General features: G+C 35.5%; 2 protein-coding genes across 8 annotated transcripts; both read left to right on the forward strand.

Annotated features, from left to right (window-relative positions):
* On the forward strand, positions 1–18142 carry taf6l (TAF6-like RNA polymerase II, p300/CBP-associated factor (PCAF)-associated factor). Of its 4 annotated transcripts, XM_087259515.1 has the most exons (12): positions 1–142; positions 266–412; positions 2287–2373; positions 2454–2604; positions 2683–2733; positions 4085–4179; positions 4881–4955; positions 6025–6245; positions 10334–10466; positions 10571–10699; positions 12382–12878; positions 15849–17690. In XM_087259515.1, the coding sequence occupies exons 2-12, from the start codon at positions 266–268 to the stop codon at positions 16186–16188; spliced, it is 1926 nt and encodes a 641-aa protein (XP_087115641.1). In that variant the 5' UTR covers positions 1–142; the 3' UTR covers positions 16189–17690. The 4 variants fall into 4 exon arrangements, with proteins under 4 accessions (XP_087115641.1, NP_001186651.2, XP_087115643.1 ...); NM_001199722.2 differs by having other exon boundaries at positions 1–412; positions 15849–18142; XM_087259517.1 differs by lacking the exon at positions 12382–12878.
* kcnk7 (potassium channel, subfamily K, member 7) lies at positions 17833–27918 on the forward strand. Of its 4 annotated transcripts, none has more exons than XR_015494803.1 (3): positions 17833–20334; positions 22369–23633; positions 27640–27918. XR_015494803.1 is itself a non-coding variant. In XM_087259512.1 (3 exons), exons 1-3 carry the CDS (start codon positions 19906–19908, stop codon positions 26780–26782), a joined length of 783 nt encoding a protein of 260 aa, XP_087115638.1. In that variant the 5' UTR covers positions 19400–19905; the 3' UTR covers positions 26783–27030. The 4 variants fall into 4 exon arrangements, 2 of the variants coding, with proteins under 2 accessions (XP_087115638.1, NP_001373286.2); XR_015494802.1 differs by lacking the exon at positions 27640–27918 and adding an exon at positions 24690–27030 and having other exon boundaries at positions 22369–24554; XM_087259512.1 differs by lacking the exon at positions 27640–27918 and adding an exon at positions 26427–27030 and having other exon boundaries at positions 19400–19936; positions 22369–22764.
* The last annotated feature ends 12 nt before the right edge of the window (positions 27919–27930 follow it).

The following is a 27930-nucleotide window of genomic DNA, read 5'->3' on the forward strand; positions in this document are numbered from 1 at the left end:
GCCAATCGGACACCCTCCTCAAGTTCAGCAGTGTGTTGTCGGAAGAGTTTAGCATCTTGTGCTAACGTACTCACAACAATGCTGTAAATCAGAAAATAAATGACATTTATGAGCCCACTCAGCACCGGTTGACAATAAGAAGGTACGATGCGTGTTTTTAGCCCCAGTTTGTTATGCTAACGCAGCCTTGCGAGGAGTAATAAGGAGAGGCTGGTGTTACGCGGGTCTGACGTTAATCCGCAGCATCTTTAGTTCTAACGTGAAGATGACCGAGAGGGAGGAACGGCGCTTCGCTGAAGTGCCCCGGGAGTCCGTCAAACTGATGGCGGAGAGCGCCGGAGTGGAGCTCAGCGAGGAACTGGCGGGTCTGCTGGCCGAGGATGTGTGCTACCGGCTCAGGGAGGCCACACAGGTCACATATACCAGTTCATCTTTTCATTAACGTTACTGGGCTGCAGTTGGTTTTATATTTCCACATTCAGACTTTCTCATTAATAATGTCATTTTATAAAAGTATTATTTGTAAATTATAAATGGGGAAATCAATTAATGACTATCAAAATGTGACTATTAAAGTATAACATTCTTCAGAGCCAATTGAATGTTGCTAATGTTTTTTTGAATGAAGTCATACTTGACTGCGATTTCAGACCAATAGCGTGGTAAGTAAAGTTAATCATGAGGACCGTTAAAATTAGCGAATATAAAACCAACTTTACCTCAATGATTTAAAGCTTATACAGACATGAACAAAACTTGTTGTTTATTTTCACCTATTTTGTGATTATTGATTTTTTTTTTATCCGTTTCAAGTTATTTCAGTGACTGCTGTGGGGCTTTCTTCAGTTAAAGGGCACCAACCATTTTGTCCATATCTGTATGTGGACCTGCTTTGCTTTGTAGTTTGCACTGATGTGTGTGTGTGTATGTATATATATATATATATATATATATATATATATATATATATATATATATATATATATATATATATACACACACACACACACACACACACACACACACACACACACACACACACACACACAGTTGAAGTCAGAATTATTAGTCCCCCTGTTTATTTTTTCCTCCAATTTCTGTTTTTTTTTTTTTTCAATGCATTTCTAAACAAAAGTTTTAATAACTCATTTCTAATAATAATTGATTTATTTTATCTTTGCCATGATGACAGTAAATAATATTTTACTTGATATTTTTCGAGACACTTCTATACAGCTTAAAGTGACATTTAAAGGTTTGACTTGGTTAATTAGGTTAACTATGTAGGTTAGGGTAATTAGGCAAGTAATTGTATTTCGATGGTTTGTTCTGTAGATAAAAAAAAAAAAATAGCTTAAAGTTGCTAAAAATTTGGACCTTAAAAAATTAATAACTGGTTTTTCTCTTGCTGAAATAAAACAAATAGGACTATAAGATAAGAAAAAAAATTATCAGACATACTGTGAAAATTTCTTTGCTTTGTTAAACATCATTAGGAAATGTTTAAAAAAAGAAAAAAAAGTTCAAAGCGGGGCTAATAATTCTGACCTTAACTATACTAAAAATGTAGAACTTTGTTTTAGTATGTAGGCCTTTGGACTAGAAGCAAGAAAAAAAATTAAAGTGAGAAAAACATTTATTTTTTTATGTTAAATCAGTCATTGATAAGGTCTATTATATAAAGGGATATTGACAATCAGTCAATCATCAAGTAATCGTTAGCATCCCTAAATAAAATAGCCTATAGTATACACATTAAAGGATATTTCTCCCTAAATTCACTGTACTCCCCATTAAAAGGACAGCTCATCCAAAACTGAACATTCTGTGACCATTAACTCACCTTTTACTTGTTCCGAACCTGTTTTATTTATTTATTTGTTTTTATGTTGAACAATAATATCCAATAACTAGTAGGTAATGTCTTTACAAACAAACAACAAATAACAAAGATTTTGGATAGTAAAATAACAATGAAACTTCTTTGTTAATTTGATACTGTAATTTTCTTTTCTTTTTTTACCGGGAACACCACTAACACTACCACTAACTAACTTCTAACAAAGTGGAAGAACATCTCCCTCAAATTCAAAAAAGTATCAAAACAGATTGTATACCCTGTGTGAACACATTCAATACATTTTAGACTGTGACTTTTTTAGGTTTATATTTTTTCATATATGTCATTTTATTCTTATAAAGCATTAGCAGGAAATGGTATTGTTAGACATTGTTATAAAAACAAAACCTTAAGGCTATACATTTAATCTGCTTTTCCACCCACAGAACAGCTCACAGTTCATGAGACATGCGAAGAGACGGAAACTGAGTGTGGAAGACTTCAACAGAGCCCTGCGATGGAGCAATACTGAGGTATAGCTTTGAGTGCATTGTTAATAATATGCATATTAATGGTGTTCATTGTGACTCTTTAACATCTGGATGTTTTCTAGACCGTTTGCGGCTATGGTGCACAAGACGCCTTACCTTTCCGTCCACTAAAGGAAGGAGAACTTTTCTATGTAGAGGATCGGGAGATAAATCTGGTGGAGTTGGCACTTGCAACCAACATACCCAAAGGCTGTGCAGAGACGATGGTTCGAGGTGAGAGTGGTTTAGTCATTAGGAAAATTTGTATCATTTCATTTTAAGAATGACTAATTTTGTTTTCCTCATTTGCAGTACATGTGTCATATCTTGATGGGAAAGGGAATTTAGAACCTCAAGGCACAGGTGAACTTCAAAAATATTTCATTACAACAATGAAATACAGCAACATCTGTATTATGATCAATAAACCAAGAAAAAAAACTGCAATTTCTATCTATCTATCTATCTATCTATCTATCTATCTATCTATCTATCTATCTATCTATCTATCTATCTATCTGTCTGTCTGTCTGTCTGTCTGTCTGTCTGTCTGTCTGTCTGTCTGTCTGTCTGTCTGTCTGTCTGTCTGTCTGTCTGTCTGTCTGTCTGTCTGTCTGTCTGTCTGTCTGTCTGTCTGTCTGTCTGTCCGTCTGTCTGTCTGTCCATCTATCCGTCTATCCATCTGTCCGTCTATCCATCTGTCCGTCTATCCATCTGTCCGTCCGTCCGTCCGTCCGTCCGTCCGTCTGTCCGTCCGTCCGTCTGTCTGTCTGTCTATCTATCTGTCTGTCCTTCTATCCATCTGTCCTTCTGTCCGTCGGTCGGCTATGGTCGGTCGGCTATGGTCGGTCGGCTATGGTCGGTCGGCTATGGTCGGTCGGCTATGGTCGGTCGGCTTTGGTCGGTCGGCTATGGTCGGTCGGCTATGGTCGGTCGGCTATGGTCGGTCGGCTATGGTCTGTCGGCTATGGTCGGTCGGCTTTGGTCGGTCGGCTATGGTCGGTCGGCTATGGTCGGTCGGCTTTGGTCGGTCGGCTATGGTCGGTCGGCTTTGGTCGGTCGGCTATGGTCGGTCGGCTATGGTCGGTCGGCTATGGTCGGTCGGCTATGGTCGGTCGGCTATGGTCGGTCTGTCGTCCGTCCGTCCGTCCGTCCGTCCGTCCATCTATCTATCTATCTATCTATCTATCTGTCTGTCTGTCTGTCTGTCTGTCTGTCTGTCTGTCTGTCCGTCCGTCCGTCCGTCTATCTATCTGTCTGTCCTTCTATCCATCTATCCTTCTGTCCGTCTGTCGGTCGGTCGGCTATGGTCGGTCGGCTATGATCGGTCGGTCGGTCTGTCGTCCGTCCGTCAGTCAGTCAGTCCGTCCGTCCGTCCGTCCGTCCGTCCGTCTATCTATCTATCTATCTATCTATCTATCTATCTATCTATCTATCTATCTATCTATCTATCTATCTATCTATCTATCTATCTATCTATCTATCTATCTATCTATCTATCTATCTATCTATCTATCTATCTATCTTTCTGTCTTTCTGTCTGTCTATCATTTATCATCTATCTATCCATACATCTACCTATCCACATACATACCTACCTACCTACCTACCTACCTACCTAGCTACCTAGCTACCAAACTACCCACCTACTTGCCTATTTTGGTTTATGTATAATATGAATGTGTAATAAACTGACAGGATGTTTTTTTGTTAGTGCCCACTGCTGTTCAGTCTCTATCAGAAGATCTTCTGAAGTATTATCAGCAAATAACACGGGCCATTTTAGGAGAGGACCCACACCTCATGAAGGTACTTGTACTAGTGTACAACACTGGATGTCAGTAATGTCACTTTATCAGTAGAAATGAGCTGTCAGATTAAAAAAGGGTGCATTTAATTGATCAGAGGAGACCAAAAAGAATTGAAATATGTAATTTTGGTCTGTTCATCAAAGAATCCTAAAAAATGTCGCACTGTTTTCACAAAAAATATTGTATAAGACACTTAAGACTGTTGGAAATTTTGCTTTGCTACTACATGAATAAAAATATATAGAAATATAAACCTGTTAGATCTATTCTAAAGTATATAATTGATGACTTTACTAATAAATTATTTGAGTCATTGCAGAGATGTATGAATGCAGTCGTTCAATCACATGGGAGATACATGAGATTAATACACAATATTAATTATTTTTCCACTGCACCATGACTTCATATTTTATACTGTGGATTATTTCCTTTTGTCTAAGCTAAGTCAGAACTTACTGTCCTAATTAAATTATTAAAAACTAATTTTGTAAAATAAGCGTAATCTAGAGGCTCTCATATAAGCCACTTCTGATACCAAATGATCAACTAGAAGTCCAGTTATTATTTGTTGTTCCTAAAACTTGGAAAAGCGACAAGACTTTTGTCAGGTAGTGTATTTGGTGAGCATGTAAAACATTTTTCAAAATCGCTAATGTAAATGATAAGGAGGTAAACTATGTATTATTTTACTTCCAGGTGGCTTTACTGGACCTCCAGTCCAACTCAAAGATCGCTGCCCTCTTGCCTTACTTTGTTTACGTCATCAGTGGGGTAAGTTTGCTTTTGTCCATGAAGTAAATTAAAAAAAAATAATTCCCTCGACTTTTATATTTACATACCTTCAATAACTGCAATTGCTGTTAAAAAAGAAATCATGTTTTTAAAGGAGCTCTATGTAAGTTTTTGACTGTTCTAAAGTATAATAAAAACCATAATATGTTTGCAGATATTTAAGAAACATGCTACATTACTGTTTTTCTGAAAAACAGTGCTGAAGTCGGATATTCTGCTTTGAAAATGTTTTTTTCCATGCTGGAACGGCTGTCATAGTTTTGATAATTTTATCCTGCCTAATACTAGCTTAGCCAATTATATTTCAGCACCCCTGATTGCCTAAGTAGAAAAATAATTATTTCATAAGTGTATTTCATTCACTCATTTAGAAAAGCTCTGAAAGCATGCGCCCATGAACAAAATGCCACCTCCAGAGGACAGTAGCAGATTCCGACATGAGACAGATTCAGTTCCACATAATATTATAATTAGCAAATGATATAAATATTACGAACGTAAACATTAGGTGAGATGGTTACATTGTATTGTCGTGTTCTAACAAGACGCTTCATGACTGGATACGCTGTGATAAGCAATTAAGCTGTTTGCACCAAACGAAACAAGAGAAATTTAAATACAGCCATCCAGAAGCACAGAATATGCCCTTACAAAATGATAAGGTTTATAACCTATTTAACATTTATTAAATCTTTACATTATTAAATCTACATGCTGAATCACCCGTATGTGTTTAGTTCTAAAGTTCCATTTGAAACGGTTTATTTTTTCAAGATCTGAGGTGAACTATCTGCTATTATTCTCAGTAGTATGGCTATAAATTTATATTGTATATCAAATATGAAAGTGAAAAATCATATTTAATAATTTTAAAGTAAAATTTGAAGTGCTTTTTTATTGTAGCTATTTTATGTAAGACGTTGTTATAATATGCCACAAAATAGCCATCAGTTAACCATATAAACAGAAAAACCAACAAAAATCACGACCATAGTTTTAATATAATCCATATTATAATATGTCATTCTCTCTGTTTCCTCTTCCTCAGGTGAAATCAGTAAGTCATGATCTGGACCAGTTAAACCGGCTTCTCCACATGGTGAAGAGTCTGGTGCAGAATCCGTACCTTTATCTGGGATCGTATGTGCGCAGTCTGGTGTCCAGTGTCATGTACTGCATCCTGGAGCCTCTGGCGGCCTCCATAAACCCCCTCAATGACCACTGGACCCTCAGAGACTACGCCGCCCTTCTGCTCAGCCACATCTTCTGGTATGTCTTTAGCATCCCGCAAATAACTACATTACTATTTTGACAATAGACGTAATCAGGTTGCACATGAGAGATGTAGAATCAGCTACTCAAGACTTACACACTCATATTTATTGAAAGGGTAGGGAAAACTTAGTTGTGACTTTTCTATGAATATTTTGATGATAAAACATGAATGTGTGATTTTTTTCAATGATATTAGAAAATGTTTTTATTAAGGAAATGTTTAAAAAGCTATCTTCTGGTGGAATTTTAGAAAATGTATCATGAGTCAAACTTAACGATTGTATATATCTCTTTTCAGTGTTGTTGTTGTTATTCGTATATCTTTTGTATAATGAATGTTTATTATGAAACCGGTAACACTTTACAATAAGGTTCATTAGTTAATGCATTTACTAACATGAACTAATCATGAACAGCACATGTACAGCATTTATTAATCATAATTTAACATTTACTAATGCATTAATAACATCCAAGTCCATGCATGTTAACATTAGTTAGAGACAAAAACTCTTAAGTAAGAAAAGCATTTTTTGTATTATGATTATTCAATTTCTGTACCTGATTACTATTAGACTGTCGAGAAAGAAATTAAATGCAACATTTCAAACCATTTATTAATGGTTTGAAATATTAATGGAAATTCTTAATTTGAAGTCTTAAATTTAAACCTCGCACAAAAACCATGACACATAATGCACATCAATATTTCAGAGATCATATTTGAACATGACTGTTTATCATTACCATGACATTTTAATGTAAATATTAGGTGTAAGTGAAATTTTAAGTACAGTAGGGACTTTCATGGCACTACATATGCTGGGGGTATGAAGTACAAAGGTGCTTGATTTAAAATGAATAGTGCTTTTAAAAAGTCCTTGACCCGCTGTTCATGAAAAAGTGGGGGAACCTGTATAATAGATGTACATTCATCCAATGTTTAAAAAAAGAATTTTCTCATAATATACATTTTAGTGCTGCAAAATATATAGTTTTAGCTTCAAAACTGCAACATGCACATTCGAAATAATCACATCGCAGGATCTGCCAGATTGAGTCTGAATTGCATTTAAGAATTTTTGCCTTGTTTCTTTTCCAAAAATCTACATTTTAAAATGAAAACAAGATTTGTTTACTTAACTCATTAGCTGATTGTTTTACTCATTTTAAGTTAAACTTAATTTTGACCTATTACTTCTGAAGGTAAAAACTAAATATTTTTTCTTAATTAAAATTTTTTTTTTATGTATATTTGGAATAGAAATGAGACAACAACTCTTAAGTAAGAAAAGCATTTTTTGTATTATGATTATTCAATTTCTGTACCTGATTACTATTAGACTGTCCAGAAAGAAATTAAATGCAACAATTCAAACCATTTGGTGAAACTGTATTCGCATCGCAATATAAATTGCAGAAAAAGTAAATATCACGATATCAGATTTTTCCTATACATTGCAGCATTACCTCTTTTCTCAGTGTCCATAATGGTTTGTTCAAGGTTTATTCACTCTCTAAACTATCCAATATTACACTTTCCAAAAGACTACTTTGCTCTGATTGGCCAGATGGCAAAATCTATTTGATTATTCGGCTGATTATCGCTTGTGACCAATTAACTTTTTTTTTTTTGCCATTAACCTACCATCTACCCATTAATGCCGCAGTCACACTAAAATTTGAGCATGCAAAATTCTGTTCTACTGTGCTGTGAAAATGGGTTAGATTAAACAACATGATTAGACATTTTAATGCACCATGAGTTAACGTGAACTAACAATGAACAACTGTATTTTTGTTAACTAACACAAACAAATACAGTAGTAGATGTATTGTTCATTGTTTGTTCATGTTAGTAAATGCATTAATTAACATTAACTAATGAACCTTATTATAAAGTGTGACCGAGAAACCAATATGATTGCATGCTATATATTGTATATTTAGAAAAAATTTTTGCCATGAATATAGCCAATGCTGCTGATATGGCAATAAAGCATCAATAAATAAACTTTAGCATCCTATACCAAACTCAACTGCATGTATTATGCTATTTTAAAGGGTGTAATTTGGTTTAAGTCTCCTATAATCAGGGTACCCAGACTTCTTGAAAGTCCTTGAATTTCAGAAAGATGAATTCAAGGCCTGAAAAGTACTTAACAAACACAGGTCCTTGAAAGTGCTTTAATTTAAGGTTTATTGTGTTATTTCAACAATTGTACTGTTCTGTTTTTAGAAACTGAATAAAAAAACTGAGAAATTCTTAATTTGAAATCTTAAATTTTAACCTCACACAAGAACCGTGACGCATAATGCACATCAATATTTCAGAGATCATATTTGAACATGACTGTTTATCATTAATATGACATTTTAATGTAAATATTAGGTGTAAGTGAAATTTTAAGTACAGTAGGGACTTTCATGGCACTACATATGCTGGGGGTATGAAGTACAAAGGTGCTTGATTTAAAATGAATAGTGCTTTTAAAAAGTCCTTGACCCGCTGTTCATGAAAAAGTGGGGGAACCTGTATAATAGATGTACATTCATCCAATGTTTAAAAAAAGAATTTTCTCATAATATACATTTTAGTGCTGCAAAATATATAGTTTTAGCATCAAAACTGCAACATGCACATTCGAAATAATCACATCGCAGGATCTGCCAGATTGAGTCTGAATTGCATTTAAGAATTTTTGCCTTGTTTCTTTTCCAAAAATCTACATTTTAAAATGAAAACAAGATTCTTTTACTTAACTCATTAGCTGATTGTTTTACTCATTTTAAGTTAAACTTAATTTTGACCTATTACTTCTGAAGGTAAAAACTAAATATTTTTTCTTAATTAAAATTTTTTTTTTATGTATATTTGGAATAGAAATGAGACAACAACTCTTAAGTAAGAAAAGCATTTTTTGTATTATGATTATTCAATTTCTGTACCTGATTACTATTAGACTGTTCAGAAAGAAATTAAATGCAACAATTCAAACCATTTGGTGAAACTGTATTCGCATCGCAATATAAATTGCAGAAAAAGTAAATATCACGATATCAGATTTTTCCTATACATTGCAGCATTACCTCTTTTCTCAGTGTCCATAATGGTTTGTTCAAGGTTTATTTCACTCTCTAAACTATCCAATATTACACTTTCCAAAAGACTACTTTGCTCTGATTGGCCAGATGGCAAAATCTATTTGATTATTCAGCTGATTATCGCTTGTGACCAATTAACTTTTTTTTTTTTGCCATTAACCTACCATCTACCCATTAATGCCGCAGTCACACTAAAATTTGAGCATGCAAAATTCTGTTCTACTGTGCTGTGAAAAGGGGTTGGATTAAACAACATGATTAGACATTTTAAAAAGCCATTGGTCCATATTTTACATTTCTGTCCAGAGAGGTCATGTTTTGATCCTCGATTGGTCTCAACACAATCATGTGATGCGATTTCACAGGTCAGAGTTCACCAAGCTTGAACTTTGCAGCGCAGCGAAACTTGTCGCATGAGCTTGCATTTCTAGTCTGACGCATTAGTGTGCGTATGAATTGCAGTCCATGAGGCGAAAAGTCCAGTGTGACAGTGGCTTATTGTGGTTTTTGAGGGTTACTTGGCCTTTGTAAATACAGTGATACAAACAGTAACAACAGTGTTGATTTTATTGTATAGATTTATATCAAGTCCACATCCTTTGGAATTGCATGCAAAGCTAAACAACACTTTTACAGATGCAACTATAGTATTTGAGGGTCAAAAGTTATCCGTGGCCAGCAAATGCAGATTATAGCACTGCCTATGTTGGTCTGTGCAGGAAATAAGCCTGGAATCACTTTAAAAAAAAAAAAAAAAATCAATTCAGAAACACTTTGTTTTGGGGTGACGGTAACTCCAGTTATTGTACATGATGATTTAAAAAAAGACACAGACCTTTTAGATTCTAAAACATTACCCCCCCCTCTTTCTTATGCGACTATTTTTTTTTTTTGAGTTTAAGCTTCTTCTTTTTTTTGAATAATTGAATCTGTCAAAAACTGGTCTGACTGGTTGTTTCATCTATGCTATCTTGTAGGACACATGGTGATCTGGTGAGCGGCCTGTACCATCAGATCCTGCTCTCTCTGCAAAAAGTCCTGTCCGACCCAGTTAGGCCTCTCTGTTCTCACTATGGAGCTGTAGTGGGTCTGCATGCCCTTGGCTGGAAGGTGAAGCCCAAACAGAAAAACGCACATAAACACAAACACAAGCTTCACACCTAAACGTCACACTGTTTGTTTATTTATTTATTTGTTTGTTTGTGTTTTGACAGGCTGTTGAACGTGTACTCTATCCCCACCTCCCTGCCTACTGGGCCAATCTGCAAGCTGTGTTGGATGATTACTCTGTGTCTAATGCTCAGGTGAAAGCTGATGGGCACAAAGTGTATGGAGCCATTCTAGTAAGTAATAAAGCTGCAGTCACACTAGAGTTTGAGTGTGCGAAACTCTGTCGTAAGGCGCTGTGAAAAGGGGCATAATTAACCAGGATGATCAGACATTAAAAAAAGTGAGCGATTGCTCCATATTTTAAATTCCTGTACAGAGAAGTCATGTTCTAATCTTCGATTGGTCTCACGCAATCACATTATGCGATTTTGCAGGTCAGAGTTCACCAAGCTTGAACTTTCCAACACAGCGAACTACGAAACTTGTCGCACGAGCTTGCATTTTCGGTCTGCTGCATTCGCATGCATATGAATGGAAGTCTATGGGGAGAAAAGTGCAGTGTGACTGGGGCTTAATTCTGTAGTGCATGAAATGCAGTATGAAGTTTCCGATCTTTTCAAGTAGGGCAGGAAAATATGGGGGAAACTAGTCATTAGTCATTTATTTTGCAATGGGCGCATCTGCAATAGTCACAAAGCAGGATATTCAGTGTTGAGTCGTATTATAGTTGTTATAATTAAGTTTAACCTTAACAAAGTGACTGTTCATTACATGTGTTTTTATGGCCTGGGACTGTGAGAATTTCAAGTTTAAACCATTCAGACACAAAACACTACTAACATTTATTATTATTATATTTATTATTATTATTATTGTATTATATTATTATTTATAAAATATAGTTTGATTCTTTAATTTCTGTAACTAAATACAGAAACGTTAGAAACAGAAATGTTAGACTCCTTCAGAAAACAAAGGATAGCTTATTTAATTTGTGTCTGTTATATATCTATGCTTCTAATTTGTTTATAATAACTTCTATAAATACACTTCCTTACAAAATCATCCTATTCATTCATTCATTCATTCATTTATTTTCCTTCTGCTTAGTCCTCGATTTATCAAGGGTTACCACAGCAGAATGAACCTCCAACTACTCTGGCTTATGTTTTTTGCAGCGGTTGCCCTTTCAGCCGCAACCCAGTACTGAGAAATTATCCTAATCAATACAAAATAATTAAATCTCAAAAAAATCTAATTTAGTAATTGGGTAAAATGTTTTCATGTATCTAAATGGATTGCAAAAAAATTGTTTGAATATGATGGAGCCCTACATTTTTCACTATGAATTTATTTATACACAGTGTACTTATGCACTGTAACTTAAGCTTATTCTGCCATTTATTCGGGCTATTCTGGCATATATTAATTTAGCCCCTTCTCCCATGTAATTAAAGCTGCAACAGAGCATGAAACGTTTCTCACTGCATTTTTCTTACCATTTAAATAAGTGCATCATCCTGGTTTTGTTTTTAGTTTTGGATTTCTTTTCTACTTGCAATATTTGTTCTAAAAAAAAAAAAAAAAAAAAAAACAATAGAATACTGGAGATGCCTCTGTTCATGTATTTACAGTAGTATCATGCTAAGCTTTGATGGCAGTTCACTCATCTAAAACAGTGTTTCTCAACCATGTTCCTGAAGAATCAACAACTCTGAATGTTTTCCCTGTCTCCCTAAACAAACACACCTGATTCAGATCTTCAGCTCATTCGCAAACATTACAATAACTGTAATGGGTGTGTCAGACAAAGGAGAAATCCATAACATGCAGTGTTGGTGGTGGTCCTACAGGAACGTGATTAAGAAACGGAAACCATTAAAATGAACAGCCTACTTTCTTTTCCTCCCTGAAGGTGGCGGTAGAGCGTTTGCTGAAGATGAAGGCACTCAGTCTGACCCTGGCTGCAGAAGGAGGCAGTGCTGCTCTTTCGGGCTCTGTTACAGGAGCTGTCGGGTTTAGAGAAAACTCGCCGGGCCTCAGCCCACCACCAGAACCTCTTTCCGAACCTCCACTTGGCATTGCAAGCCATCTTCAAGCAGGTGGAGCCGGCTGCCCATGGGAGGAGTGGACGCCTGTATCTCTTCCTGCTATGTACTGTGAACTCTACTCGTTTTTTGGAGACAGTCTGGCAGTGCGCTTCAGCACTGACCCGCCACTAGCTGGCGCTGCACCTGCAGATCCCAGTCAGCCTCTAGAGGGCAGAAAAGAGACTGCAACTGCTGCCCCTAATCTTGAGAGCACTCGAAAAATGCCCCAGCTGACAGCCAGCATGAATATAAGCCCACGGCAAGATGGAAGCCCACGTACTGAACCACAGCCTCCTAGTCTGGCTGCTACTGTCCCGGGGAGGTAGGAATCAAGCAACAACAGAAAATTAAAATTGGTCCAGTTTTTGGTGGTAAAGGGATATTTTAATCACTATGTGTTTAATCATCCTCAAGTGGTTCCAGACCTTCGTCTGGCAAACCATCGTGAAGTTGGCATGCCATAAAAATAAATAATCCCCAAAACTACTGTATGCCACATAGATGTTTGTGCTGAGATGATTGGCGAGATATTATTTTTATTATTTTTTCGACCATGTGACGTCACTTTATACTCCAAGTTGCTCAACTTGCTCCAAATCAGCACAATTCGTTTGCATTCAAACCAAAATATTTTGGAAGCCATGACGTCACTTTCCACCCCAATTTCCCTAAATTGCACAAAACTGGTGTCATTTGTTTGTGCTGGTTTGTGCCGTTAAAGCAAACACTGTATCTATTTCCCCTATTTAGATAGCCTACTCAAAATTTTCACTCTCCTCAGTTGGTGTAAATTCGCCAAAACCAGTGACATTCGATAGTGCTGGATTTGTCTTTGAAATTATCTTTAAATATGTTTTCAGAATTCGAAGCAGTGACATCACTGAACACCCCATGCCATACAAATCTCTCCAAACCTGTTTGCTACTTCAAATTTAACCAAAATATCAAAATTCTGTTGTTTGGCAGGACGGGTAGAATTTTCATTTGTGCTGCTCAAATCGAACACCACAAATTGAAACCATTTTTGTGAGATTTAGGAGAACTGGCTTGGAAAGTGACATCATGGCTTCCGGAATATTTTGTTTATATCTAAATAAGGAAAATAGAAACAAACAGCTTTCAGTAGTTTTAGGGATTATTTATTTGTATGGGGTGCCAACTTCACAGAGGTTTCTGTTAGACAAAAATGATATAAATGAAAACAAAAACTATGCACTGTAAATAAACAGCCAACTTTATCAAATGAGTGTAGTTAACTCAAAGTTGCAGAAAAGGTTAATTCTACTCATTTGAAAAAGAGTTTTGAACTCAGTGTTAAAGGTAGAGTTAATTAAATACCTCTTTACTTCCACTTAAATGGAGTAAGCTTACAGTACTCATATAGATTCGTTTTTTAACTCGTAGGGTTTGCAGCAATCTTTTTCCTCAAACGGTTTGAGTTGCCTTAACCTATTGGGTTTTACAGTACTCAAGTACACAGTTTACTGTGCTCAAATTGCTTCGTTTACTCAAATGGATCAAGTTCACGGTACTCATTAGGATTAGTTTTTGAACTTAAATAGTTTGTTTCAATCAGTTTCCTCAAATGGTTCGAGTTACCTTAACTTTTTGGCATTTACAATGTGGAAGTCAATGGTTATAGGTTTCCAGCTTTCTTTAAAATCTCTTTTTTCTCTTTTTCAATGATGTCAGTAAATGATGAAAGTAGTTTCAGTTTTGGATTAACTATGCCTTTAAGATGCGTTTTCGTGATCAGATTGCAAGTGAAAACAGGTAGACAAATTGCAGTTCATGTGCAGAAATTTCAAAAAATAAGCTTGCTAATTTAGATAAAATATACTGTTTAGATACTTTAGTTGATTTAGATACTGTTAAAAATTATTTTTAAGTAAATAAATTACATTTCAAATACAGAAAATTATGTTGGCATAAAGTTATTTTTCGCAATAGGCTAGTTATTAGTGTATCGACACTTAGCTCTGAGGTGACCTGAGTTCGATTCCTGGCTCAAGGTCCTTTGCCGATCCTTCCGCTCCTCGCTTTCCTGCCTGCACTATAATGTGATGTGAAAATAAAGGTTAAAATCCCCTTAAAATAATAATTATAAAAAAAACCAGTAAATTTTAAAGTGGTGAAATCATGTAAATATAGGTTACACATGATTTAATTAAAGTAAATATATATAATGCTATTTCCTTTTCAGAAAACTTCTTAATAAAGCATTTTAACATGTGTATATACATCATTGTCTACATTTAAACCAGTTTAACAAATATTTTAGAAAATTTTAATTAATTAGATTTTCTATATTGTTATTATTGTGCAGGAGATAAGGCAGTTTCTCCACATACCACAATTTTTTTTCAAACAGATCATGCAGTTTCTTATTGCCTAAAACTATCCCTATATGTTGCTTAGCAGAAAAAAAAAAAACATTAGTTTTTAGGTTTTTGGGAACTATTATGTACATTTGAGGTATCACCATTGACCCTTTAAGTGCAAATGTGTACAAAACCCTTTATTTTTGAGAGTGTAAATATTTAAGATGATGTATATTTTGCACAGATGATGTGAGGAATTTAACAAGTGTCCTGACTTTCCAAAAGTGCAGGACATCTGCAGCAAATAAAAAGTGTGCAAGCTCCTGTAAATTTTGCTTGATTTTGCATTTAATTCAATGATAGCAGAATTTATCAATTCTAGAGAAACTGCTCAACTCATTAACTTCCAATACTATTCATAATAGGTGATGGAAACTCAGCCTTTTCGCTTCCTGTCTCCATACTGTCCTGTCTAATAAAGGCAAAAAGGCCAAACATAAATCGTACAAAAAAAAAGAGTCAGGAAATTTGAAATATGGCTTAGAGTGACATTTATAAAGCCAATGAATAATTGTTTTAGAGAGACAGAATATTAAAGGACGAAATAGAAAAGGAAACCGATCAGCAGCTTTTGTCTCTGCTGTAAAATCTCCAAACTACAGTTGAAGACACAATTATTAGCCGCCCTCCTGAATTATTAGAATTAAAATTAAAAAATTTTATATATTGTTTTTTATATATTAGAATTAAAATGTGGCTTAAGGGGCCTAAAAATTTTAAAACTGCTTTTATTCTAGCCAAAATAAAAGAAATAAGAATTTCTCCAAAAAAAAAAAAAAATATTATAGGAAATACTGTGACAAATTCCTGGCTCTGGTAAACTTGGGAAATATTTGAAAAAGAAAATAAAATTGACAGGAGGGCTAATATTTTTGCTATTCATTAATATTCCTTTTGTCCTGTGTCTGCAGATCTCTTGCCCGCTCGTCCTCGTCCTCATCATCCGTCTCACGTTCCAGGTCATCTTCATCACGTCCCGGACGCTCGAGCAGTCAATCCAGAGACATTTTCCCTAAAGCCCGTTTCCCACTGCCCCAGGCTGGACCTCCTGCTTTTTCTTTCATCATTGGCGGGCGTCAAATGGGCCGACGCTGTCAGGGTCGACGCTTTCAGACGAGCTTTTCCCCAACTCCCCCTCTAACCTCGCTCCCACCCCGCGCTTACGCCCACAAGCTGCCGGTCATCGGGAGGGTCAGCAAACCTGTGCGCCGTTGGACGTCTTCACATTACTCACTTCACTTGCCTCTTTAAATCCTGAGGGTGACGTATGGGACGTTTTAGAAACACGAGACTCCAGTGACATCTCATCTGGTGGCTGCATTTGAGTAATACAGATATAAATACTAATACTAAAATGTTTTTGACATTCAAAATGCATCACTATTCTCTCTTCAATGATTGTGGGATAATCTTAACAGCAGATGGGAATAATTTAAACAGCTCATTATGAATTCACTTAAACCTTATTAATAATTATTTTAGGTTCAAGTGGTATTTGAATGGCAGTGTTTCCCAACCCGGTTCCTGGAGGCACACCAACAGTACATATTTTGGATGTCACCCTTATCTGACCCATTAACTTCAGGTTTTGAAGTCTCTTATAATGTTTCAATGAGTTTATTTAGGTGTGTTTGATTAGGGAGAGGTTGAAAAGGTGTGATGTTGGTGTGTTTTTAGGAACAGGGTTGGGAAAACAACAAGAAATTAGATGCAAGCAGAGTACAGCTGTTTGTAAAGCATACGTTTTTTTCAAGATGCATCACTATTCCCTCTTGAATTGATTCTGAGCTGATTTTAACAACAGATAAGATTAATTTAAACAGCTCACTGTGGATCCACTTAAACTTGATTAATTTTAGGTTTAAGTGGTATTCATAAGGAATTAGATGCAAGCAGAGTACATTTGTTTGTAAAGCATACATCGCCATCTTCTGTGAAAAACTAAGCTCAGAAACCATTCAAGAGAAAATAGTAATGCTTTTTTTTAGATCTCATACTTAATTTCTGAAACGATTATTTGCTACATTTAGGGTTTTCACGATACTGGAATTCGGTAACAATCTATACTGGAATTTTAAAAGCGTCCATTTCCCCGCAAACTATTGATTGTGATTGGCCGTCAAGGTCATCAGTTCACCGAACTCACCGCTGTTTACTGAGTGTAAACACAGATACAGGGACACTGGAGTCACGTCGATCAGCTGGTTTGTCTATAAGCTGACCTACGAGTGATGAATTAGAACACCCCAGTGTCACTGTATCTATGGTTACACTTAGTAAACAGCGGTGAATTCAGTGAACTGATGACCTTCACGGCCAATCACAGTCATTTCTGTTGGCAAAAATCAGCGATTTCTAAGGAATTTTTACGAGAATTGAACGTTTTTAAAATTCCAGTATTGATTGGCACCAAATTCCAGTATCGCGACAGCCCTAGCTATGGCTTTTTGAAGTGCTTTACGCAGATAAGGCAAATATTATTTTAGAGGGGAGATGTTTTTGAATGGCCGTTTTTGAATTACTCTTCTGATTCTGATCAGTAGATTTTACTTTGAATTATTTCATACTTATGTTTGAATCTACTGATGATGATAGTGACAGTTAAAGTGTATATTTAATGTTCTCAAAGGATGAAGATGAGCAAATACTGCTTCATTGGCTTTAGTTATTACAGTATGTATGTTTGTATGAGAGTGACGTTTTTACAATGACTAGACTGCTAAAAATAAATACATTATGTAATGTCGGCAAAAGATATTATTTTGTTGTCTCTATTATGTGGTTTGTAATAGTGGCAAGGATTTTTATCATTTTTTTGGGGGGGAAGTGTGGTGCAGTGCGTAGCGCTGTCACCTCTCAGCAAGAAGGTCATTGGTACGGGCCCCGGCTAGGTCAACTGGCATTTCTGTGTGGAGTTTGCATGTTCTCCCCGTGTTCGTGTGGGTTTCCTTCAGGTGCTCCGTTTTCTCCCACAAGTCTGAAGACATGTGCTGTAGGTGAATTGAGCAAGCTAAATTGTCTGTAGTGTATGCGAGTATGTCCTGGTCCTCCAGATTAGGGGTTGAGCGTTGGGCTAACAATTCCCCTCGTAAAAAAAAATAGATGTTACAAAACACCAATATGGTGCAGCTAAATATCAACTTTGATATAAACAGCCATGGGAGTAAGTTTTTTTTTTTTGGAATTGGTAAAACTGCGGTCACACTAGAGTTTGAGCTTGTGAAATTCTGTAGTACGGCGCTGCGAAAAGGGGTGAAATAAAACAAGATGATTAGACATTTTAAAAGTGAGCGATTGCTCCAAATTTTAAATTCCTGTACAGAGAGGTCAGTTTTTGATCCTCGATTGATCTCATGCAGTCAAGAGATGTGATTTCGCAGGTCAGGCCTGAACTCTGCAACATTACGAACTGCAAAACTTGTCGCACAAGCTTGCATTTTCGGTTTAACGCATTTGCATGCGTATGAATGGAAGTCTATGGGGAGAAAAGACCAGAGTGGCCGCAGCTTAAGTCACTGTTTTCTTTTATTTGAGCAAAACACTGCATTGAGTTTGCATACATCATTACGCAACATGAAGGCCATGCTCTTTACTGTTGATATACTCAGGACCATTTGCTGTAGAATAAAATAAATTAAGTTACTTATGAAAATATATATGAAGAGTTCAGATGCAAAAATCTCTAAATGCAGTTTGATATTTTCTTCTAAAATTAGCATTTTTCTCAGATTCCTGTGTGTAGGCTCACTAATTTTTCTTTTATAGTAACGGTTAAGTTCTTTTTATCGCCTTTAAAGTGAAATAACTGAACATAAACAGAGATGGCTGAGGAAAAAAGCTAATTTTAGGAGAAAATTCCAGACAGCATTTAGAGGGTTTTGCATCTGAACTCTTCATATATACATTTTTGCTCTGACAATTTATCTCACTTCAGAAGACCTCATTGTATCATCAGGAGCCACATATATTAATTTAGTTTTGTCTGTATATGTTTTTCAACACTCAAAGTGCTACAAGCTATAGACTTTTGTTCATCTTTTTGTCCACAAAAATCCACGGTTTCAGCTAAATAACCTATTTAATGTTAAATGTTATTATTTTAGTAGAAATATCAGCTACATCTTGTGAATAAAGAGCAAATGTTCTCTATTTTTATTCAAAAAAAATTGTACTCTCAAAGAAAATAGTGACTTTTTAGAGAAATCTTGATTACAGGAATCAGAGTGTAAAACTTTTAAGACCGTTTTTAAGATTTTCCATACATTTTAAGACCATTTAACAACTTAAAAGGTTACAACTGGAACCTGGCAAGATTTTAACTTACAGTATATTTACTAAATATTAATGTAAGAAACTAATCTAAAACTAAAACATTATTCATATACTAATTAAAAATGTATTAAATCTAGCTAATTCAGCAGATTGGCGCCTATAGAACTGCAGAAATAATGGTGTTGCATTGGTTACTGTAAACAAAGCAGCAGGATGTCATCTAGTAGGATTTCATTGATTTCACTACACAGCATCCTAATATTAGCAGATTTAATTCAGAAAGACTTTATACATATCATACATTGCATAATCAATAAAAAGATAGAATGTAATACCTTGTAAAATAGCATTTAAGACTTTTTAAGGGCTTTAAATTTCTCTGCATTGATTCATCAACTTTTAATGCTGTTTAAGATCCCGCGGACACCCTGGATTATGATCTGATGTTTTAAAGACATATTTTCAGAGATTACCTGATTACATTTCATTTCTATAGCTTCTGGAGACTTTTTGAAGCAAGCCACATACTTATTATTGAGACTGATTGGCTATTGTTTGTATATTTTCTACACACTTGCATGTATTGACTTTTGTTCAATTGAAAATCTAATTAAAACATTTGCTCTAGGTTGTGTTTTAGAGAACAGTCTGCTGGTGTCACAGATGTCTTCTGACCCGCTGCATTAAACTTTCAGCATGGTGTTGAACTCTCCATGTCAGAGCCCAGGTTTGGTTACACATGCAGCACACCTGCACCGAGGTAATACACACACAAATGTAGTTTAACAATGGCTGTTCTTGCGGATAAAGCTCTGACTTTCCTACGTGTTCACGCGTTCATCTTTCTGATGGTCGCGTACGGCTTGTTTATCGTCATGGGCGCTGTTGTTTTGATGGTACTTGAGCAACCTGAGGAGAATTTGCTGGTTCAAGAGGTCCGTGAACTGAAAGCTCGTTTTCTGGCAGATAACCCGTGTGTTGAGGAGCGAAGTTTGGATGGTTTGTTAATGGACGTGCTGTCTGCTAGTAAACGCGGTGTGGCTGCACTCCAAGCAGACAGTGACGAGTGTAATTTCGACTTTACGTCGTCGCTGTTTTTCGTCATCACCTTCCTCACGACCACAGGTGAGCAGCGGCTAGATGGGATACAGCTGTGGATTATGGAAGGCCGTTGGGGCCAAATAGTGGTTTCGCACGTGGACATAGCGTAATTTTTTGTGACTCTGCACAACAATAATTAACATATTTACATTACTGTGAGTGGTAGGCGCTAATTAAATACAGTTTAATGGGTAATTTGATAAATAATACTTGGTTTAATTAATAGTTTTACATTACAGTGAAGGGTTGGGATGGGGTAGGTGCTATTAAAATGCAATTGAATGAGTAATTTAATAAATAATATGAATAATGCTTGTTATAATTACTGTTTTTACATTACTGGGTTAGGGGTAGACGTTAATAAAATGCAATTAATGTGCAATTTAATAAATAGCATAATTCTTGATCTGGCCGCAGCTGTATCCCTTCTATAAACAGCAGCGGTCATCAGTTCTCATATAAAACTATAGCTACACATTTATTGATCACAACTATTTTAGTGTTATGTAATGTCATGTGTTGGTAAATGAGGCAGAATAGAAGCAGCAATTGACTGTAAAATTGTGTTTAGCACTTTATTGCAGTTTTTAATGTGTGTTTTAGAATTATTTATGTTTTTTCACTTTCATTATACAGTCAATTGGTTCATGATCCATGTTTAGGTTTGATCAAAATACATATAACCTATATAGAGGTCTGTTTATTCATTACAATACTTTGTGTTTGTGTACTTATTATCTGTCTTTTAATTTTAAAGATTGTAATTTATTTATTTAATTTTTAATATTAATATATTCAACATTAAGTCTAGAGCTACACAATTTGTACACAACCTTTATTTGTTTATTTATTGTATATTTATTCTCCTAATGATTTTGGATAAAGCGTGTTTTTTGTTTTGTTTTGTTTGTTTCAGGTAAACCAAATGCATGATCTATTTATTGTTTATCTGAAAAACAATTTATTTTTATTATTTTTAGTCTACATATTTGGCATGCAACTGGCATGTATGGACTGTATTTATATATTCATGCATTTATTTGTTTATTTATTAATGTTTCCCCTGTAATTATACAGTCAACTTACCAAATGCATGATCTAATTATATTTATATTTTAAACAATTTTTTTATCTTAATGTTTTAATCTAAACACTCGGCATACAAAAATTTGTTACTAGTTTATGCATGGATTTGAACTTTCAAGATGAAGCATATTCTTTTCTGTTGAGTATACAGTGAATCTGCCAAATGTATCCATTTATAGTTAATACTTTAAATATTTATTATACTTTCAAGATTTAACAGTACAAAACGCTTCATTTATGTTTGTTAAGTTAATTATCCCTTCAGAACTTGCTAGAAGAAGCTTTTTTTTCAAATCCATGATATAATTAAAAGTCGTATTTAAGAAGTGTTAATATTTGCACATACATTCAACGGCCACTTTATTAGGTACACCTTACTTTTACCGGGTGGAACCCGCTTTTGCCTTCAGAACTGCCTTAATCCGTTGTGGCAAAGATTCAACAAGGCACTGGAAATATTTCTCAGAGATTTTGGTCCATATTGACATGATAGCATCACGTAGTTGCTGCAGATTTATCGGCTGCACATCCATTCTCCTCTAATCTCTGGCATTAACAAGACATTTGCGCTCACAGAACTGCCACTCACTGTTTTTCAGACCATTCTCTTTAAACCCTAGAGATGGTTGTGGGTGAAAATCCTAGTAGATCAGAAGTTTCTGAAATACTCAGACCAGCTCATCTGACACCAATAACCATGCCATGTTCAAAGTCAATAAAATCACTTTTCTTTTACATTCTGATGATCAGTTTGATCTGCAGATCTTCTTGACCAGGTTTAGATGTGATTGCTATGTGATTGGCTGATTAGAAATTTGCATTAATAATAATAATTAGAGAGTGATAAGTAATTTGATTGACATATTTGGTTGATTTTTTATTTTTTAATTTTATTGTGTGGTTGACAGTTTATGATATTCTTTAATGAAAAAAAACCCGCAAAATCTTTACTCTCCAAGTTTTTTTTTGCAGGTTATGGCACCACCGTGCCCCTTTCAGACGAGGGCCGTGTGTTCTGTGTGGTTTATTGTCTCGTGGGAATCCCTCTCACCATGCTGCTGCTGTCCTGCCTCACTCATGCCCTTCTGCCCCGAGTAACTCACACCCCTATCCAGAACTTGCAGCTGTTCTGGGGTCTGTCCCGTAGCCACGCTGCGCTCCTGCACTGCAGCATCCTCGGCTTTTGTACAGCCGCACTCTTCTTCCTGCTGCCCGCTGCTGCTCTCTGCCTGCTGGAGGACGACTGGACATACCTGGAGTCGCTGTATTTTTGTTTTATCTCACTGAGCACAACTGGTCTTGGTGACTACCTGCCTGGCAAAATACAAAACCAAGCAGTGCGGCAGGGGCTGGAGTTCGTCACCTCCTGTAAGTCAGGATATTTTATTTTTTTTTGGAAGTTTGGTTAGAGAAGGCTTTTCATGTTACTTAATACTTGGGCTGATTAATTATTTATAGATTTCCAATGTATTTATTTTAGGTATTAATATCTGCATTTAAGAAGTATACAAGCTCAAGGATTAAGACAAATTGTATTTCTTTCATTTAAATGTTGAATCATTAAGGGGTTTAAAATACATTTTTGTAGTTGTAATGTATTTTTGGCACACTCAATACAAAACAATTATTCATTCATTAGCTTATTGATCATAAGACTTTCTGATAAACACACTTAACAAGCTCTGCCTCTTACACATATAATTCTCCTTATGGTCATGTATTGTCCAATTATTCTATAACTTGAAGGGATAGTTCACCTAAAATTTTTAATTCTGCCATCCTTTACACACTCTTGACTTGTTTCAAACTATTTTGCTTGATTTTTGTTCTCTTGAACTCAAAAGAAGATAGTTTGAAGAATGTTGGAAACCTGTAACCATTGACTTTCATAGTATTTTTTTCTAATTTGGATATCAATGGTTACTGGTTTCTAACATTCTTCTAAATATCTTCTTTTGTGTTTATCAGAACAAATTTAATGTTAACTGCTTTGGAACAAGTGAAGGGTGAGCAAATGATGGCAGATTTTTCTTTTTTGGAGGGGTGAGCTATCCTTATAAATGCTTCATATGCTCAGGATGATACTCTTGTATAAGGGATTTTTGTGGCAAAATAAATTCTCGTAGCTCAGTTTATTGCTCACTGATTACTCAACTAAGAAATGTTTTAATTTATTTTTAAGTAAACGGTCAACAGGGGTGTCACGGTGGCGCAGTGGGTAGCACGTTCACCTCACAGCAAGAAGGTCGCTGGTTCGAGCCCCGGCTCAGTCAGTTGGCATTTCTGTGTGGAGTTTGCATGTTCTACCAGTGGTTTCCTCTGGATGCTCCGGTTTCCTCCACAGTCCAAAGACATGTGCTATAGGTGAATTGGGTAAGCTAAATTGGTGGTAGTGTATGTGAGTGAATGACTGTGTATGGATGTTTCCCAGTGATGGGTTTCAGCTGGAAGGGCATCCGCTGCATAAAACATATGCTGGATCATGGATGGGTTGGCGGTTCATTCCGCTGTGGTAACCCCAGATTAATAAAGGGACTAAGCCGAAAAGAAAATGAAGGAATGAATAAACAGTCAACAGACCGAATGCATGATCTATTACAGTTTTTTACAATGGCTATGACCGTTTTTTTCAATACATTTAACAAGTTTTCTAAACTCTCAACACAGTTAGCACAACATCCGTCTTCATGGGTTATACAATTAACACATTTATTGTTGCTTCGCTTTTACACAAAATGCATCCATTTAACGCCAATTTAAATTGCTCGAACCTTTTTTACACACAAGCACAACCAATGTAATTTTACATCAAATTCACAATGCTTTCACACAGTATGTCAGAACGGATAACATCATGTTCTAAACACAACTTATATAGGCTAAAGTCAAAGTGAACAGCTGTTTATATTGTGAATTTAGACACAAATATATTTCCTGTATTTTATTCCATTGCTTATTTCAGTTTTATATATATATATATATATATATATATATATATATATATATATATATATATATATCAAAGCTGATTCCTATCTAGAAAGCACACTCATGTGTTGAGGTTTCACACATGATCATACTTTTTCTAAAAGAGGACTCTTTGGGCTTTTGAAAGGAACAGTGAGCGCATCAAAGAACTCCGTCACCAATATGTCCAGGTAAGGTTATGCAATACAGTCATTACTGTACTATACACAGTGTGTTTTGCAGTAAATTACTCTATAAACCTGGAGTTCATGAGTACATGCAGTAGATATACAGTACAGTATGACACAGTGTCTAATTACTTTCAGAGAGTCGTGGAGTTGGAGGCCAATCAAGTCACACATGAAATTATCTATGTTAACGAGGCTGGCTTCAACTTGACGAAAAGGCGTCGCTGTGGGAGAAACATAATAGGCGAAAGGGCCACAGTTACCGTGCTGTGCCAGAGAACAAAGAAGATGGGCAAATGCAGAAGACAGAGTAGGATAGAAGATTACTTAGTTTTTTTATTATAATTCCAGTGCTTGTTCTGTGTGTATATCTTGCAGTGATGTCCTTTTGCAAATTAAGTCTTTACTTTAGCAATTCTGTGTTTGTATTTTTGTTTGTACATAAACTGTGCATTTTATAAAGCTACACTGAGATGGTCGTTCATTTTTTGTATTGAATATCTGCAGCAAAAGAAAGAAAATGCATGCATTTACTAAACCCAACAAAACAAAAATGTAGAGAGGCTTCAGATATAAGGGCAGAGCTGACACATATAATAATGCAGTCTCTGAAATGTTAGCTGATGAGAGTGTTTTATTTTTTGTCAATGTGTTATGATTGACTAAATGTTCCTGTTAGAAGAGCACGTGTTAGTGTTTTGAATAATGATTTGATTATGATTCATGTTTGCAGTGTTAGACATGGTGTATTGTGTTAGTTTATTATAGTATTTTGAACATTAGTTTTGGGGTTTAGTTTACAATGTGTGATTTTGAGCATGAAATTAATTGTTTTGCCAATGTGTTTTAGGTGTGTTGCTGCATTAAGAGTTTGGCAAATTTGTTAAATGTATTGAAAAAACTGTCATAGCCATTGTAAAAAAAAAACTAACATTATAGTTTGAATATTTTTTATATTTGTCTATTTTAGCCTGTCATTTTAAAAGTTGTGCTTGTTAAAACATGCTGACTTGCTTAAATGTTAGAAATGTGTCTGGACATGTCAGCAGTGTACATTCCATGAAAGTATGCTTACTAGCTACTTGATAAAAGTTAAAAATGTGTTAGCATTTTGTCATTTGTTGTATTTATCAATTTGTAACACATGACAAAACATCACCAAGTTTTAAAGCATATAAACAGGTTATTACCTGTTAGCATTTGACAACATGTTAACAATTTAAGTGTGAAAAGTTTCTAGCAATGTGCTAAAACATGTTACTAAGTTATGTTATGCAACTTAAATTGTTTAACTTTTCAACAAGCTAACAGTATTAAAGAATGCTTGCAACCTGTGGAAGGGTTAGCAATGTATTAAAACGTGCTAGCAATTTGTTAAAACATGTTTGTCATGCTAAGTTATGTAAGCAACTTAAATTGTTTAATTTAATTTGTTAAAACAAGCTTAATAGTGTGTTGAATCACGCTATCAACCTGTGGAAAGGTTAACAATGTATTAAAACTTAAGATAACAATTTGCAATAAAAATGTTAGTGTCATGCTAAGTTACGTTATGAGCTTAAAAGTGTATGTTAGCTAAACAGTGTGTTAAAGCATGCTAGCAACCTGTGGAAAGGTTAAAAATGTATTGAAGCTTGCTAGCAATTTGTTGAAACATGTAAGTGTGATGCTAAGTAATAACTTCAATTTTTTAATTTAATTTGGTTAAACATGCTAACAATGTTTTAAAGGATGCTAGCAACCTAAATGTTAGTATGCTAGTAAGGTCAAACTTCTAAACTTTTCTAAAACTATTTTTAATGTACTGGTCAGACTTATACAGTCTTATAGTTTATATTTTGAATGAATTTATATGTATTAAATCTCTGTTTTCAGGTTATCTGTTGCTCGGACTGATCGTTTTGCTCGTGGTTCTGGAAAGCTTCTGGGAGCTGCAGCAGTTTCAGGCAGTCCTGCGTTTCTTTTCTGGCCCGCGGCTCAGTGAGCTAAATGGACTGAGTTTAGATGAGCTCGTGCTCACCGGAGACATGACCGGTCCAGAGGAGGAACCTCAATACACCCTTCCAATTTCCACCATCTCCCCTGCTTTCTCAGACTCACCTGCCACTCCAACAATAGAGCTGCTGCCAGTCTTTGGCCTGCCATCCATACCAGCCTCCAAAGATTATGACCACTCTTCACTACGGCCAAACCCCACCTCAGATCTGTGTCATTCCACATCCTCTAACTGACTGAAGGAAACTGGGCCGCGTAAGAATATTACATGTTATCCAACAATAGTATGCCTTCAAATATTGTAGCATTTATCTAAAATAATTACAAACATGTGACCACTAGGTGGTAGTGTTTATTTATTTATTTCCTTCAACACTGAGGCATGCCCTTGTCTGTATTTGTTTTATTAATAAGTAATATTAACAAGGTGAATTATCTAAACAAACTTTTTAAGGCAATAAAAATACCACAGATATCTGAAAAATAGTATTGTCAAATATTTTTACGTTAGTCAATATATGAACACACTCATTCCATTAAAGGTAGTGCAATTCCCATAGCATTACTTGTCATGTTTGAATATGACAAATAAAAATATGGGAATGGCACTTCCTTTAAAAGTTTTTTACCTGGTAAAAAAATTGATTTAAGTTTTAAAAACTCTTATATGTACCATTTCAAGATTCACTAGGAAATATAAATTTCAAAATCTATATTTTAAAAAATCTATATAATTGATTGCAGTTCCCATACATTTGATTGTGGTTACCTTATCTATTTATTTCATTATCATTCATTCATTTTCTTTTCGGCTTAGTCCACTTAATTAACCACAGCGGAATGAACAACCAACTTATCCGCACGTTTTACACAGCGGATGCCCTTCCAGCTGCAACCCATCACTGGAAACATCCATACACACTCATTCACACACATACACTACGGACAATTTAGCCTACCCAATTCACCTATAGCGCATGTATTTGGACATGTGGGGGAAATCGGAGCACCCGGAGGAAACCCACGCAAACACGGGGAGAACATGCAAACTCCACACAGAAACAGCAACTGACCCAGCCGAGGCTCGAACCAGCGACTTTCGTGGTGTGAGGCGAACGTGCTACACACCGCTTCACTTATTTTATAATATTTATGTATTTATTTTGATGTATATTTAATCTAAAATCATTAATTTTGTACTTCTTTCTTAAAGAGATATTCCACCCAAAAATGAATATATCATGAATTTCTTTCTAGACAAAAAAAAAATCTGTTAGTTAGCAGTTTTTCGTATTTTGTGATTCATGTTTTTATTTTATTTATTTATTACATTATGGGAGCTTTATCTTTCTTCCAACAACTTTTAACTTGGAAAAGTAAAAAA

Source organism: Danio rerio, chromosome 7, assembly GCF_052040795.2.
Source record: "Danio rerio strain M-AB ecotype USA chromosome 7, GRCz13ab, whole genome shotgun sequence".
NCBI classification, from domain to species: Eukaryota; Metazoa; Chordata; class Actinopteri; order Cypriniformes; family Danionidae; genus Danio; species Danio rerio.